Below are 16,301 nucleotides of genomic sequence, written 5' to 3' on the forward strand. Positions count from 1 at the left end.
GCAGTGTAGGAGTACAATAGAATCATTTTTGTTGTCAACAATGTGTATTGACCTCTTAATTTCACATTTTATGACATTTTCACAAAACGTTGTTACTTCAAGAACAATAAAGAATATATTGGACTCTGAAAATGAAAATGAGGCTAGATGAAGTATGATATGCTTTTGATATTAACATTTTGGACTCTGGAAATGGAAACAAAGCTAAATTGGTGAGGATGGATCCAATAATGATCTCTTTTGGAACATCACATGCTAAAAGTGCATTGGCTGTGTTTTATAAGGTGTGAAATAAAAGATGTTATTATCTATAAACAATATAGTATGACCTTGACATTGAAGAAAGAGGCTTCGGTCTATGATAGAAGGTGTTACATATTGGCTTTGTGTTCTGATACGTTTGTTAAATTATAGGAAAAGACCTTCTTGACTGACAATGTTATAGCCTGAATGAAATATGAGACAAACAAATAAAGGAGCATTCATTGGTGTAATAGATTTTCCGATATATTTTTCAAAACTGATCAGATATATTTTTCAAAACTGATTACAGTAGAATATATACCCGGTATATTAATGATACTGCATGTTGGAATGTCACTTTTTGTTGGATAACTGTGATGTTTATATAGTTCTATATACATAGCTGTCAATATATGAAATAATTTATTTTTTTTCTCTGATAAAGGAAGTTTGCTGTATTATAAATTTGTTATAAATTCCTGAAAGGTTATATGGCTAAATATAAAAGGTTGTTTGCAATATACCCCTTGCCTAGCTGTTCAGGTTATTTTTCCAAACAACCATTTCTATAGGGCCATATAACCTGTCAAAACAGTGATATTTTTTCCTGTATTTTACAGCCGAATAAAGACTGTTTCCCCTAGCTCAAAATATGTATATTTTCCCATAAAAAAGCTAATATTTTCCCCTGTAATGCTCTGAGCACTTCTTCACTAGAACCATGACTTAACAACATCTGACTTATTATATCAGCTAGAAGACATAAAGCTGTCCCTATAGCCTCTGCTATATATCATGCATGTTGAATTAAATTGAAATGAAAATGAAAATTTTATAAATTGAAACTGGAGTTGATTTCTATATTCAAACTTACATGAAATGTGTGGGTAAATTCCATTCTCAATTGTTGGAATTTGATTTTCCCCTTTTCTGATTTATCAGGCTATATTTTCCCCTTCAGAAAGCCACAGGTTGTTTTGAAAAAAATCACTACAAAATCTTTATAACTAATAATATACATGAATATATATATGAATATATGTTGTATTTTGTTTGTTAGAGGTGGTGATATGATGGGAGCAGAGATCAAGACATACCTACTAGAGAAAACACGAGTGGTACATCAGTTACAAGGGGAGGCAAACTTTCATATCTTCTACCAGGTAAAGGTTTTAACTTTTCCTTTTTAGTTCACACTTTTCAAACGACATCTCCTCTGAAACCATAAGGCAGATCATAATGAAACTTCAAAGGGATGTTCCTTGTGTGAAGCCTTAACAAAGTTGTTCAAAAATTTCCATTCCATGCAGAACTCTGGTTGCCATGGCAACCAAAAGAAAAAACTTTAATCATCTTCTCCTAAAAAACCCAAAGAGCTAGAGCTTAGATATTTGGCATGAAACATCTTCTAGTGAGTGTCTACCAAGATTGTTCAAATAAAATCCCTGGGGTCAAAATTGGCCCCACCCCAGGGGTCATTGATTTTCCCTATATGCATATAATAAAAACTTAAAAAAATCTTCTTTTAAAGAACCCAAAGAGCAAGAGCTAAGATATTAAGCATGAAACATCTTCTAATGAGTGTCTACCAAGATTGTTCAAATAAAAGCCCTAGGGTCAAAATTGGCCCTGCCCCAGGGGGTCATGGATTTTCCCTATATGCATTTAGTAAAAACTTAAAAAATCTTCTTCTAAAAAACCCAAAGAGCTAGAGCTTAGATATTTGGCATGAAACATGTTCTAATGGATGTCTACCAAGTTTGTTCAAATAAAAGCCCTTGGGTCAAAATTGGCCCTGCCCCTGGGGGTCATTGATTTTCCCTATATGCATATAGTAAAAATTTAAAAAAATTTCTTTTAAAGAACCCAAAGAGCCAGAGCTAAGATATTTAGCATGAAACATCTTCTAATGGATGTATACCAAGTTTGTTCAAATAAAAGCCCTGGTGTCAAAATTGGCCCTGCCCCAGGGGTCAATAATTTTCCCTATATGCATATAGTAAAAACTTAAAAAAATCTTCTTTTAAAGAACCCAAAGAGCTAGAGCTAAGATATTTAGCATGAAACATCTTCTAATGAGTGTCTACCAAGATTGTTTAAATAAAGGCCCTGGGGTCAAAATTGGCCCCGCCCCAGGGGGTTATTGATTTTCCCTATATGCATATAGTAAAAACTTAAAAAGATCTTCTTTTAAAGAACCCAAAGAGCTAGAGCTAAGATATTAAGCATGAAACATCTTCTAATGAGTGTCTACCAATATTGTTTAAATAAAAGCCCTGGGGTCAAAATTGGCCCCGCCCCAGGGGGTCATTGATTTTCCCTATATGCATATAGTAAAAACTTAAAAAAATTTCTTTTTAAGAACCCAAAGAGCTAGAGCTAAGATATTTAGCATGAAACATCTTCTAATGGGTGTCTACCAAGTTTGTTCAAATAAAAGCCCTAGGGTCAAAATTGGCCCTGCCCCTGGGGGTCATTGATTTTCCCTATATGCATATAGAAAAAACTTTAAAAAATCTTCTTTTAAAGAACCCAAAGAGCTAGAGCTAAGATATTAAGCATGAAACATCTTCTATTGAGTGTCTACCAAGTTTGTTCAAATAAAAGCCCTGGGGTCAAAATTGGCCCCGCCCCAGGGGGTCATTGATTTTCCCCATATGCATATAGTAAAAACTTAAAAAATCTACTACTAAAAAACCCAAAGAGCTAGAGCTTAGATATTTGGCATGAAACATGTTCTAATGGATGTTTACCAAGTTTGTTCAAATAAAAACCCTGGGGTCAAAATAGGCCCCGCCCGGGCTGACATTGATTTTCCTTATATGTGTATAGCAAAAACTTAAAAGTCTTCTTTGAAAAAACCCGAATAGCTAGAGTTTAGATATTAAGCATGAAACATTTTCTAGTAAGTGTCTACAAAGATTGTTCAAATAAAAGCCCTTGGGTCAAAACTGACCATGCCCAAGGTGTGTCATTGTTTTTAACTATATGTGTAAAGAAAAAAACTTGACCAGCTAGACCTTAGATGTTAAGCATGAAATATCTTCTTATCGGTTTCTACCAAGTTTGTTCAAATAAAAGCCCTGGGGTTTAAACTGGCCCCGCTCCGGGGGCCTATATACAGGTGAGCGACTTCAGGGCCATCATGGCCCTCTTGTTTAAGAAGTTAAGGATATGGACAAAATTGATGTTTTGAAAAGCAGTTATTTTTTTTTGTTATAAAGCACAAAAGTTGTATGAGTATATTTATCATTACATGTATATGTTAACCCTTACCATCAGGGTTGGTCATTGCAGACAATAGTTTACAGTAACAGTTGGTTTCCAATGTAACTTGTGTAAATTTCCCGAAATACTTGCAAAAATTGTGACACATACTTTCATCAAAATATTGCTGTAGCGAAAGATTCTGCAAGCATAACAGGAAAAGTATAAAATCAAAAATATAGCTTGGAATTGGCAAATACTTCTCAGGAATATAGTATATGTTTATTATTCAAATATTGAAAGATATAATGAAAAATTAGCAAATACGTAAGCGGGAACCCAATGTTACTGTAAATGAATGTTACATGATCACCCACCATGCAGTGTAACATGTTTAACTTGAATATTGGGCTGATCTTTGATTTTAGGGAATTTGGTAACAAAATATGCAGCCAATGGTTAAGATTCAGGTCTGACTTCAGTATTGTTTTAATGGTTGACTTGGCTCATTCCCAATCCAAAAAATATATGTTTCAGCTGTATATACTTCTGGTTTTTGAGAAAAAAAAATCCCTCCATATAAAGTTTGTAATGATGGTTGGATTTGTTAAATTTTAGATAATGGAAAGTGTGTGTCAGTCTGGAGATACAGTTCTAGGTAAATTGGTTCAAGACATGGGAAAAGATACCTTTAAAGTTTTACCTGTTGGAAAAGGTAAATTAACACTATTTCCAAGGTATTTAATTGATGTTTTTTTGTAAATGCATTGTAAAAAATCTTTGTTAAATATAAAACAGTCATTGTTGTTTTTAACAACTTTAATTTTTGCAATAGTAGCCTGTATGACTGGATGGTCACTTTGTTTAACAACTTACCAGTGTCTAGTACATGTAGTTTTAAATCCAGACATTTGAAGTAAAGAAGATATTTAGCTAGGTTTGAGAAGATTTCATGTAGTTGTAAATCCAGCTAGGTGCATTACTTTAGCATAAAGGATTAAGTAGTTTGAAGGCTGCCACATTAACATTCAGCCACGGCCGCCCAGTATATTGAATTGTATGAAATAATGTAAGTGAGGATACAATTTGAAGTACATGCAGTGTTCAATCTAGAGCGCGCCATTGCGCCATTGACCCCCTGAAAAGACCGCCGGCGCAAAACAAAATCAACTGTGGGCCAGACGGGCGCACTCATAGAAAATTCCCAAAATGACATTTAGAATGCTTTCTTAAACCTGATTAAGTACATAAAGAAGTTTCTTGTGAATAATATTAATAAATACTGAATTCAAAACTGAAGTTTGTAAAGAAAAACAAGAGCATGTTGGTTAGTTAGTTTACCGCACTCTGTAACCCATTTAAAACCTATCGCTATGCTCTCGGTCCGCGTCTGTAAAAACTATGCAGACTTGTTCTTCATACCGTAACTATTACTTACTTTTGAGTCACAGTTTTTATAAACCAAACAAATCGTCACAGATAATCCAATACGTGCGTGTAGTTATAGTTTTTTTCGCGGTCAAAACAAAAAAATATGTAATAACTTTCCAAAGGAAAAAAATATATATATTTGTGAAAAGTGCGAGTTAATTATAGAGAAGTGTGCATAAATTATTTCGAACACGCCTTCATCCAATTAAAAAAGTCTTAAAGATGGAGCTAATCAAACACGATTGGCTAGGGAGTGTCTGACAATTAAGTAAATTAACTTTGATTGGTCTTTGGCGGGTCGGCGCTAAAACATTGTGCATATCATTAATCAATACAGACAGCTTATGCGTGACGTAAGAACTGCTGCCCTGACAAAAAATCAAAGGTACCGGTATGTCAATATACATTGTCTTAGCACCTGTTGACACTTTGTTTTTCGTTCGGATATATTGAGAAGGGTAAATGTTTTTAGCGACTATTATAAGTTTATATTCTTCATCAACAAAGCTAATTTCAAAATATGATTTTCCTTTATATATCGGGCGCTGATCATTATTATCAGATATCCCTGGTAACATTAAAATACTAGTAAGATTCATATTTTTCTTTGAACATTATGTCATCGCGTTTCTTTACCAATCAGTTCTTAAAACAGAATTCTCAAAATGTCATTTTTTTAGTTGAGTTCTTTTGGAATTTTGCAACCGTTTTTGGTCTAAAGATGGTACGTGAACAAGTAACTGAAAAGATACAATACCTTATTTGAATTTGATGTTCATTTTAAGTGTGGCCCCCCTTTTTTCTCAAATGACCCCCTTTTGAAAAGTTTATGGGCCCGAAGGGCCCCCTGGGAATTTGTTCTAGATTGAACACTGTACATGTGTATTGAAATTTTTCAGATATTGCCACAAACAGAGATCTGCAGGAAACTCTTAAGGCAATGACTCAGATTGGTATACCTGAGACCATGCAAGGGGAAATAACTAAGGTTCATTTTCTTTCTAATATTTTTTTCTAGCTTGACTTTTCGAAGAAAAGAGAGAGGTATTGTACTCACACAGGTGTCCATTACACTTTGAGTTTTTGTGTGCAAGTTGATTTCTGCTAAACTATTGAAAGGAGCATAATAGGAGGTCACTGTGCAAGGCCCATAACTGAAACTTGGTTTTTGACAGAATTATGGCCCTTTTGAACTTAGAAAATTGAACATTACCTGTAACCAGGTTCTTGTTCTACTATCAAGCACAGAAAATAGTCGAGCATACTGTCCTACTGATAGCTCCTGTTTTAATACTTTTTAAGATCAATATTTCATGGAATTCAAAGTTTTTATATGATTATATGTCACTTTTCCTTTCACATTGACAATAAAAGACATTATATTTCTAATGAAGTATCTATTATGTCACAGTCTTTTTACTTTACATGATTTTATTCAAGGGAAAAAATAGCACTGTAAAATTAGTTTTTATGTAACAAGAATTTCTGAAAACTACATAAATAAGCAATATCAAATACAGCTGTGACCTACAGAATTTCTTGCTTTCTTTTTGTAAAAAAACAACAACAACCAGTTTTCAGCATGATGAATGAATCTTTTTTAAGCTAGAACCTTTAGAAGATAATAGCGTTTTTTTGTTCTTTTAAGGACGGTGTTAACATTAAATGAGATAAAAATAACCATTTATATAAATTTACAGGTGCTGGTGGCAATTTTGTTCCTTTGTAATGTAGAGATAAAGCCCCTGGAAGATGAACTCTGTCAGTTGTTACAAGAACAAGGTTAGTTGTACAGTTCAATTAAATTTTACATAATTTTTAGCTCGACTATTTGATAAGAATAAGTAGAGCTATTGCAGTCACCCGAGCGTCGGCGTCCGCGTCGGCGTCCGCGTAACCACTTATGTTAAAGTTTTTGTAATAGTTCAAATATTTTCAAAGTCCATTGACATATGGCTTTGAAACTTTGCACACTTGTTCACCATCATGACCCCAACCTGTAGACAGGAGAAGGTAACTCTATCAAGTATTTTGACAGAATTATGCCCCTTTTTCGACTTAGAATTTACGTTAAAAGTTTTTGTAATAGTTCAAATATTTTCAAAGTACATTGACATATGGCTTTGAAACTTTGCACACTTGTTCACCATCATGACCCCAACCTGTAGACAGGAGGAGGTAACTCTATCAAGCATTTTGACAGAATTATGCCCCTTTTTCAAGTTAGAATTTACGTTAAAAGTTTTTGTAATAGTTCAAATATTTTCAAAGTCGATTGACATATGGCTTTGAAACTTTGCACACTTGTTCACCATCATGACCCCAACCTGTAGACAGGAGGAGGTAACTCTATCAAGCATTTTGACAGAATTATGCCCCTTTTTCGACTTAGAATTTACGTTAAAGTTTTTGTAATAGTTCAAATATTTTCAAAGTCCATAGACATATGGCTTTGAAACTTTGCACACTTGTTCACCATCATGACCCCAACCTGTAAACAGGAGGAGGTAACTGTATCAAGCATTTTTTTTACTATCAAGCACTAAGAATAGTCGAGCGTTGCTGTCCTACCGACAGCTCTTGTTGTTCTGTATACTTATACATAGTATGTAGATAATGGGAAATAACCCTGCAATTAATTTTGACAAAAGTACTGATCCATTTTAATCTGAGAATTTCACTAATATTCTTTCTACCATTCCTTTTGTTCACTGAAATTTTGTAAGTTATTGGTTGGAAACTTTGAATTTGTGTTAATGGCCATAGTCTCCATTATTATACAAAAGGAAATAACTGGAAATTTTTTTTTATGAAACTATTGTTGCTTTTGGCTTAGAAATTTAGACTTTAAAGGAACTCCACTGAGGTCCAATAGCCTGAAATCATAAAATTTAAAGCTCTTACATAGATCAACTTGGGCACTTAATTCACAAAATTATGTAAAAGACAATACAGGAACATACCAAGACTGAATTTAAATTGCAAATCAATAATTAGGTTGCTTCTTAGATTCTAAGTGTGTTCCATTTAAAAGTGTTTTATTGGGGGGGGGGGGGGGGCAATTTGCACAATAGAAATGATCTGCAAAAACAGAGTAAGCAAAAGATCTAAAAGTGTGCACAGAAGTTATTGATATTGACTTTCATCAAATTATACAAATATCTTGGGAAATTGTTTTTAGTCCCATCATGTCAAAAAACCTCAGTGGAGTCCCTTTAAATCTATTGATAAATTACATATAAGGGTTCTTGTAGAAATAGAATATGAACTAATAATTTTATTCCATAAAAGAAGATTAAAACTCTTTCAGCTTTAATATGTTAGAGAGATGTTTGTTTTGTCTAGAGTCAGTTGATTTGTCAGATTGTAACTTCATATCAAATTTTAAATTTTGTAGAAGACAGATTTTTAGACACTGGATTTGTTGACCTTGAAGGTGCAAGTGGAAGTCAGTTATATATTTTTATATGCATAATTTTGTCTTCCAAATTTTTGGGAGACAGATTGTTTTTGCCTTTGCTGTCAGTCTGTCCATCTGTCCCTCTGCATTCAGCTTGTGTGGCTTTCACAGATCAAACTGCTGGTGGGATTTCAATGAAACTTCACAGGAGTAATCAGTACCATCCCTAGTTGTGCATATCGCCAGCATGTCCCACTCTGCTGCACAAAATGGCCTCCAGAGCTGTAAATAGAAAAATCTTGTCCGGCTTTCACAGGTTGAACTGCATGTGGGATTTAATGAAACTAAACAGGAGTAATCAGTACCATCCCTGCAAAAAATGGCCACTAGAAGTATAAATAGAAAAACTTGTCTGGCTTTCACAGGAGGTTCGTACTCTCAGTGCCTGAAAGGGCGGATGGACCCTTATTAAACTTAGAACACATGCTTTCACAGCTCTAACTGCTGGTGGGATTTCAGTGAAACTTCACAGAAGTGATCAGTACCATCGCTAGTTTGGGTATATAACGGGCATGTTTGGCTCAGCTGCACAAAATGGCTGTCAGAGCTATACATAAAGAAATCTTGTCCGGCTTTCAAAGGTCAAACTGCTGGCAGGATTTTGACCAAATTTACAGGAGTGTTTAGTATAATACCTTGTTTTGGGAGACATATGTTTTTGTGACCCCTTCTAGTTGTTGTTTAGTATTCTAATGTAGTTTTAAACTTCACATTAGTTATTTGTTGTTGCGTGCCATCATTTCTAGTGTATTAGTTTAGAAGTTGTTTAAGAGTTGTCAGTAGTGATGCAATGTTACACATTAACTTTCATTATTATAAAGTTATTTGAAAGAGAATAGTCAAGCACACTGTCCTACTGACAGCTCTTGTTTATGTTTTAGTACATAGAATTCTCTTTGGCATTGGAATGATTATACATAACATTTTGTTATATAGATTTACAATGTATCTTTCTTTTATACTAAATTACAGAAAAATTTGTGAAAAGAACATTTTTACATAGAAAATAGTTTTTAGTAAAATTTTTAGCTCTATTGTGGTGTAAATATCAAATAATAATGTTTGTTGGTTTAATTTCAAATTAACATTTGTTTTGTGTAATTGACTCACTTTGCTTCAAATTTTAAATTGTCATTCTGGGAATTTTGATATGAAAGATGTTAAAATTAAGTCAGGCCAGTCCATGCAGTCTGATAAGGCTCTACTTTGTTGTCACAAAAACTTTTAACTTTTCATCTTTATATCCATAGAATTTATAATAGACTCAGTGCCTATTCTAGGAGGGAGGATGGGGGGATTCACTCATATTTTTGAGAATTCCTCCAAAGGAGGAAAATTTTAGATAGAGAAAGAAGGAAAAACATCAACAAATGTAATAAATTCTCACTTTGCGATAAAAATCCCCGGTGTTTTTCGCTTCCTAGAATAGACACTGATACAACTGTTCCGAAAAATGGAAGTGGTTAGTATAAAATAAACATATTATACTGTGCAGTGACAGAGACAAGTTTACAGCAAGCTGGTGACTTACTGGGTTTACAGTCATCTCATATGGAACAGGTCTTGTTATACCGACATATAGAATCGGGCGGCAATAAGCGTCGGAGCGTGTTCGTTAAACCTGTACCACAGAGAGAGGCATACAGTAGACGGGACTGTCTAGCTACCGTCTTATACTCAAGGTAAAATTTCTGTAGTTTCGACAGTTTAGAACAAAAAACAAAAAATCAGTACATACCCATGCTGAGCTTAAAAATGAGCACAAACATTGTGATATTACTGTATTGATCTTTTAACAAAGTTACATGGTAATGTTCAATTTTTATACGATTATGCTTAATAAATTTATTAATTTCGTTGATGTTTCTTTTTCAAGATGGACACAAAAAGGATATGTGATGTAAAGTATAGAATGATATTATAGATATCAATATAAAAAATGTATTTATTTGTTTTTATACAATGAATTTCAGATTATTTGATTGGCTAGTTGGATTTATAAACACCCAGATACATGGTAGTGGATATGATCATACGATAGGTGAGCCATATATCTGAATACATCAGTTTTATAACAGATACTTCTTGGCAGTGATAAATAATATTGAAGTTTTAAGTTTATCTCACTTCCCTCACTTGTACAATCAGGGAATCTCCTTGAATACACACCATTGAGTCTAATCCATGAGTATATATAATACAACATTTATGAAATAAACCTTATTTACACATGTATAAAAACCCAGGTGTCTACAAGGACATTGTCGAAAAATCCTGTCTTTATTATGTCATGATTTTGGTTTCAAAACTTTTACATGTAAACAAACATGTAACCAATAGAGAAATAATTCAGTTTTGGCTTGAATTCCTATTTTTTGCCAATTGATGATTTATTACAGTACTTTAAATGTTAAAAATTAAGAAACAATCAAGGTCATGAGGCATAAGAGATGTTTCCCTTTACATTATTTCTTAAACAGACTTTATAAAGAGTTTGTCATTTTTATGCTCTTTAATTTATTTCAAGAGCTCATTTCTTTCACAGTTTTTATCATAACCTATTTTACTGTTTAACATGACAGGTTTGTTGGATATCTATGGGTTTGAAGCGTTTGAGAGGAACAGTTTAGAACAGTTATGTATAAACTATGCTAATGAGAAACTTCAGCAGCACTATGTTAAACATTTCCTTAAAGATTTGCAGGTATGTTAACTTAGTTATATTTTGTCTTCAAAGTTTAACTAACCCTTAACTTGTAGAATATTAATGTAATATTAATGTATTCATTTAAGTTCATTACTGAATATATTGAATTCATTGAATAGAATAATATTATGCTCGCCAGAGGATAGCATAATATAATTTTATTCAACTTGTACAATAAATTCAGTATTAAACTTACACTCATTCAGTATCCTCTATATATTGTATACTTAACTTGCCTTGAATGCCCAGAATATTGTTTCCATCCTAAGTACACATATATTTTAATGTTTAACTTGACAGGTTTGTAGGATATCTATGGATACCGGATTTATTGAAATTTGTGTTCTATGTTATAGAAAGAGTATGAGGAGGAGTGTATAGACTGGCAACATTTAACATACAATGATAACCAACCTTGTCTTGATATATTAGAGGGTCAACCAAGTGTTTTTGGTCTTCTAAATGAGGTAATGTTAACAAATTCTGAACTCTGACTTTCTTTACCTTGCTGAACTTAGCTGTAATTGAGTTATCCTGCTTAATTGGAAATTTGTACAAAGCTTACCTTTATTGTCCTGCTTAAAGGAGCATGCCTCCAGATTCATACTCATTTTGAAAATTCTAAAAATGTATTTAAATCATGTAAATGAAAAGTTGCATTATGATATATGACTATGATTCTATCTTAGTTTATATACAGAACTTATTTTAGTTTGACTGTGTAGGAAGGTTAAATATAGACACACTGAATCAGTTCCTGGAACCAACCAGTATTGAGAAAGGATTTAACTCAATACAGTGTTGGAGCCAACCTGTAGACACGTACAGAAATTAGAATAGACAAATATCGTTTTTTTTCTGCTGATTCTTACATTTTTCTTTCTTTATGTATATAAATTGGTGTGAAGAGATGAATTAGACGTTCTTAAGTTCATTCCGTTTGGTGAAAAGGCGAGATTCTAGCTTTTAATCTTTCAAGCGCCTTGTCTAGTATATAATGGAATACAGTACTAAGTGTCGTGCTCCAATCTTTTTTTCAGTCCCACTCACTGAGAAATAAGTGTAAAGTTTCTTGCTCAAGGAAACAAGGACTTGCTTCTGACTGGGTTTGAACCCACATTGATAGTAATCCTTAGATTACTAGTATAACATGTTAACCACTTGGCCATGCCAGCACTCATGATTCTATCTTTGATTCTATCTTTGATTACTATCATACAGGATGTTCAACTGAACAGAAAGACAGACACTGTACATTTATGTGACAGGATACTTCAGTTATCACAGACATCATCTAGTTATATAAAAAGACCGAAGAATTATATGAAGATAGCCGGGTTTACAGTGAGTCACTATGCTGGTGATGTGACATACACAGGTGATGGTTTGTCCACCAAGAATAGAGACAACATTCCACAGGTATCATTTCAGTCACTGCAGATCAACATCTTTTGTGAGACAGAGATTTTTTTAGTTGCTAAGAGAGGTGTTGTTCTAGGAAGGGTTAATTTTATTCTGACATCTTACTGTTTAAATAAGTCATACTAATGCTGTTATGTATTTATTGCTATTCAGAGGGTCACCCTGTAGAGGTTACACTGTATTTATCAGCTAAGCATCTTTAAATGGTTTAAACAATTTTATATGAGTAAAATATACTATAAAACAAAAATTTCAACTACAGCCAGGTTTAAAGGAACTCCACTGAGGTCCAAAGGCTTAAAAACATAAAATTTGAAAATGTTAGAAATGGGTTGTGAAGCACCTAAGATGGAAAAGTCTGCACAGGATGATAAAAAAATATACTCAGATTTATATTGAAAATCGATTTTTATGCAATTCTTAGCCAGATTTTAGTGAAAATGGTTGCAACGCTTCTCATTTTTGGGCCATTTTTTTCACAACAAAAAAAAAGAAGATCATCTAGAAAAACAAGGTGAGGGAATGAGCTGAAAAGTTGCATACAAGTTAATGGATAAGACCCTTTATCAATTAGTACACAAATCTCAAATACAGTTTTCCTTCAAGAAACCCTTTAAGAATTCTCAAGGTCATTTCTTCAGTTTTAAAAACAAATGTCTATGTTATTTTAACACTTATTAATTAAATAAGGAAGCAGTATTTATAACCTTTTTTTAACAAAATATTCAATTGTTATTTTATTTAGTTTCAGAGACCAAATGTAAAATTATTATAGGTACAATGTATAGATATTTACGTTTAAACTGTAAGTAAAATAGATGGAAATCAAGCTACAAATATTGTATATTTCAAACTAATTATTCCTGAATTATTGTCCTAATGGATTTATTTTCTGTTTTGTTTTTCTTTAAATAACAACACAGGAACTTATTAGTATGTTGAGGGGTAGTAAGAACAAGTTTGTATCTGATTTGTTCAACGACTTTGTGACAGAAGAACAGCAGCCAGGCCGTACTAGTAAAAGAAAAACAGTTCTTGGTAAATTTAAGACTTCACTAGACAGTCTAATGTCATCACTGCAAGCATCGGATGTTCATTATATACGTTGTATAAAACCAAACACCCACAGCGTGCCACATAAGTTTGACCGTCGTTATGTGATGGCTCAGTTAACAGCTAGTGGTATCATAGAAACAGTCAAGATCAGCTGTCTAGGTTACCCTGTCAGGTATATACTTGAATCTTACCATCTGTGATCATTGTAAAATCTTACCATCTGTAATCATCGTAAAATCTTGCCTTCTGTGATCATTGTAAAATCTTACCTTCTGTGATCATTGTAAAATCTTACCTTCTGTGATCATTGTAAAATCTTACCTTCTGTGATCATTGTAAAATCTTACCTTCTGTGATCATTGTAAAATCTTACCATCTGTGATCATTGTAAAATCTTACCATCTGTGATCATTGTAAAATCTTACCATCTGTGATCATTGTAAAATCTTACCTTTTGTGATCTTTGTAAAATCTTACCATCTGTGATCATTGTAAAATCTTACCATCTGTGATCATTGTAAAATCTTACCTTCTGGGATCATTGTAAAATCTTACCTTTTGTGATCTTTGTAAAATCTTACCTTCTGTGATCTTTGTAAAATCTTACCATCTGTGATCATTGTAAAATCTTACCATCTGTGATCATTGTAAAATCTTACCTTCTGTGATCATTGTAAAATCTTACCTTCTGTGATCATTGTAAAATCTTACCTTCTGTGATCATTGTAAAATCTTACCTTCTGTGATCATTGTAAAATCTTGCCTCCTGTTATCATTCTAATATTTTACCTTCTGTGATCTTTGTAAAATCTTGCCTTCTTTGATCATTGTAATATATAACCATCTGTGATCACTGCAATATCTTACTACAGATGATTATTGTTAAGTCTCACCATCTGTGATCATTGTAACATGTTACCATCTGTGATTATAAAATCTTATGTGCATTTTGGTCAATTATATTGGTCAATTATATGTGCAATATTGGTTATGATTCATGGAAGGACTTCTTCCAGGAGTTGAACTGGAAAATGAACTAAAGTAGCAATATTCATAAACACTTATCAAGTCATACATGCATGTATAATTAACAAACAGGATGATATAAGAAAATGATAACATGGATTAAGATTTTCTGCAGAATTATGTTATTCCCTTGTTACACGGTGATAGGGCGATTACCACAACTTTTCCGCGCAACGTCAAAATATCTTACTTCTGTCCGAGACACCGTATATTTCTGTGGTACAATATGGACAGCAAGCCTGTAACCGAGACGAAAACAGCATATAATTTGCTCAAAACAAGGTAAAATCATCATTTTTTCTTTTTCATCGAATGTGCCATTTAATTTGAAACTTATTTATCTTTACTACATGCAAAATGCTTCATTAATTAAGTCAGGATAGTGAAAACATTTAGGGTATACTGAAAAAAATCTTGCTTTGATTACGAAATATAACGTATTTCTAGTCCGTTCAGTTCATATAACTGGTCAAAATACAATATAAATATGTACATTATTGTCGTATGAACAAGTTACAATACATAAATAACCCGTTTTTTGTATATTTGGTATGATTTTTATGTTTCCACGTGTGTATTTTAAGGCACCGCACAACTTTGTCAATCATAAGATTAGGGCACCGCATTATTCCTCCTTAAAATCACCGCATTTTTCTGTCTTTTTAGCACCGTTGATTTTTGATATTAATGTTTGCTTTCAGAAAAAGAAGACGTTCAAACCTATGTCTGAACAAGCCAAAGCAACGTGCGAAATTGGCAAAGCTGCAGATAATGCAGCAACTGGAGAGCGCCCAACTAAGTCTTCTGATATCAGCAGTACGCCAATGGATCAGCGCCTCCCTGTATTTCAGGACGATATGCGTAACGCACCACATAAGAAAAAGAATATGAAGTCAAACTTTCGCAAAAGATTGTTTAAAAAAACACATTGGAGACGGTGACTGAAGAGATTATGGAAATATTGCCCGGGTTCCTGCAAAAACTACACCATGAAAAATTGTGTTATGACTTTTGCAACTTTATCAAATAAGTATGCTATAAGAAATTCCCATTAACAAATAGTTCATTCCTTTTGTTTCTCGATGTTGTTTGATGATCACACGTATAGTCTGCCAAGAACGTCAATCTTTCCATGTGGGGTTTATCAGTTTGAATAAGTTCGAAAAGGAAAAGACATCCTTATCTATATATAGATACCATTGCACTTATCTAACTGGTAGTATTAACACAGACCTTCAAAAATTTTCCATAACATAACGTATGATAACAGCAACATAACATAACAGCAAGTAAACAATCTTTCATCAAACTTTCATCAAATAAAAGTTATTATAAAACATATTTGTAAGAAGATTGTATAATTCAAAAGGAGACGGTTCCAGTATTTATCGGTCTAACTGAAAAAGAATGCGGTGTTTGAATTCAGTGTTGTACGGTGCTCCAATATTCGGGTCAGTAGGCCTTTTTTCAACAAATATTCCCTGAAATTTACGATAGAAACACACAATTTTGTATGGAACTTGAACTTAGGGTTAACCATAATAAATATACGAGCTCGTTAGGTCATTGAACAAAGACATCGTCGTTATAACACATGTTTTTGTGACAAGTACGAGTCATGTTGAGGTACACACGATCTTTTGTAAACACTATTTCTTCGAAGTATGTGTTTTTTTGTGAATTGTATTGTGCTAGATTAACGATAAATTGTCTCAAAAATTCGATGGAATACTTAAACAATTGGAATAA

At 33.2% G+C, this 16,301-nt stretch overlaps 1 protein-coding gene across 3 annotated transcripts in view; it reads left to right on the forward strand.

Moving 5' to 3' along the window:
• Positions 1–16,301, forward strand: part of LOC132738387 (unconventional myosin-XIX-like) — a 34,897-nt gene that overhangs the window by 14,398 nt on the left and 4,198 nt on the right. The window contains exons 8-18 of one of the 3 annotated variants that reach the window (XM_060725878.1): positions 1,304–1,406; positions 4,069–4,165; positions 5,781–5,869; positions 6,582–6,663; positions 8,279–8,329; positions 9,837–10,023; positions 10,315–10,382; positions 10,924–11,045; positions 11,405–11,515; positions 12,270–12,467; positions 13,394–13,698. In XM_060725878.1, coding sequence (XP_060581861.1) covers positions 1,304–1,406; positions 4,069–4,165; positions 5,781–5,869; positions 6,582–6,663; positions 8,279–8,329; positions 9,837–10,023; positions 10,315–10,382; positions 10,924–11,045; positions 11,405–11,515; positions 12,270–12,467; positions 13,394–13,698 — 1,413 coding nt within the window. The remainder of the gene's footprint in view (positions 1–1,303; positions 1,407–4,068; positions 4,166–5,780; positions 5,870–6,581; positions 6,664–8,278; positions 8,330–9,836; positions 10,024–10,314; positions 10,383–10,923; positions 11,046–11,404; positions 11,516–12,269; positions 12,468–13,393; positions 13,699–16,301) is intronic. The other 2 variants (XM_060725879.1, XM_060725880.1) reach the window with 2 other exon arrangements.

Source organism: Ruditapes philippinarum, unplaced genomic scaffold, assembly GCF_026571515.1.
Source record: "Ruditapes philippinarum isolate M1 unplaced genomic scaffold, ASM2657151v2 ctg917_1_1_1_1, whole genome shotgun sequence".
Lineage (NCBI taxonomy): Eukaryota > Metazoa > Mollusca > Bivalvia > Venerida > Veneridae > Ruditapes > Ruditapes philippinarum.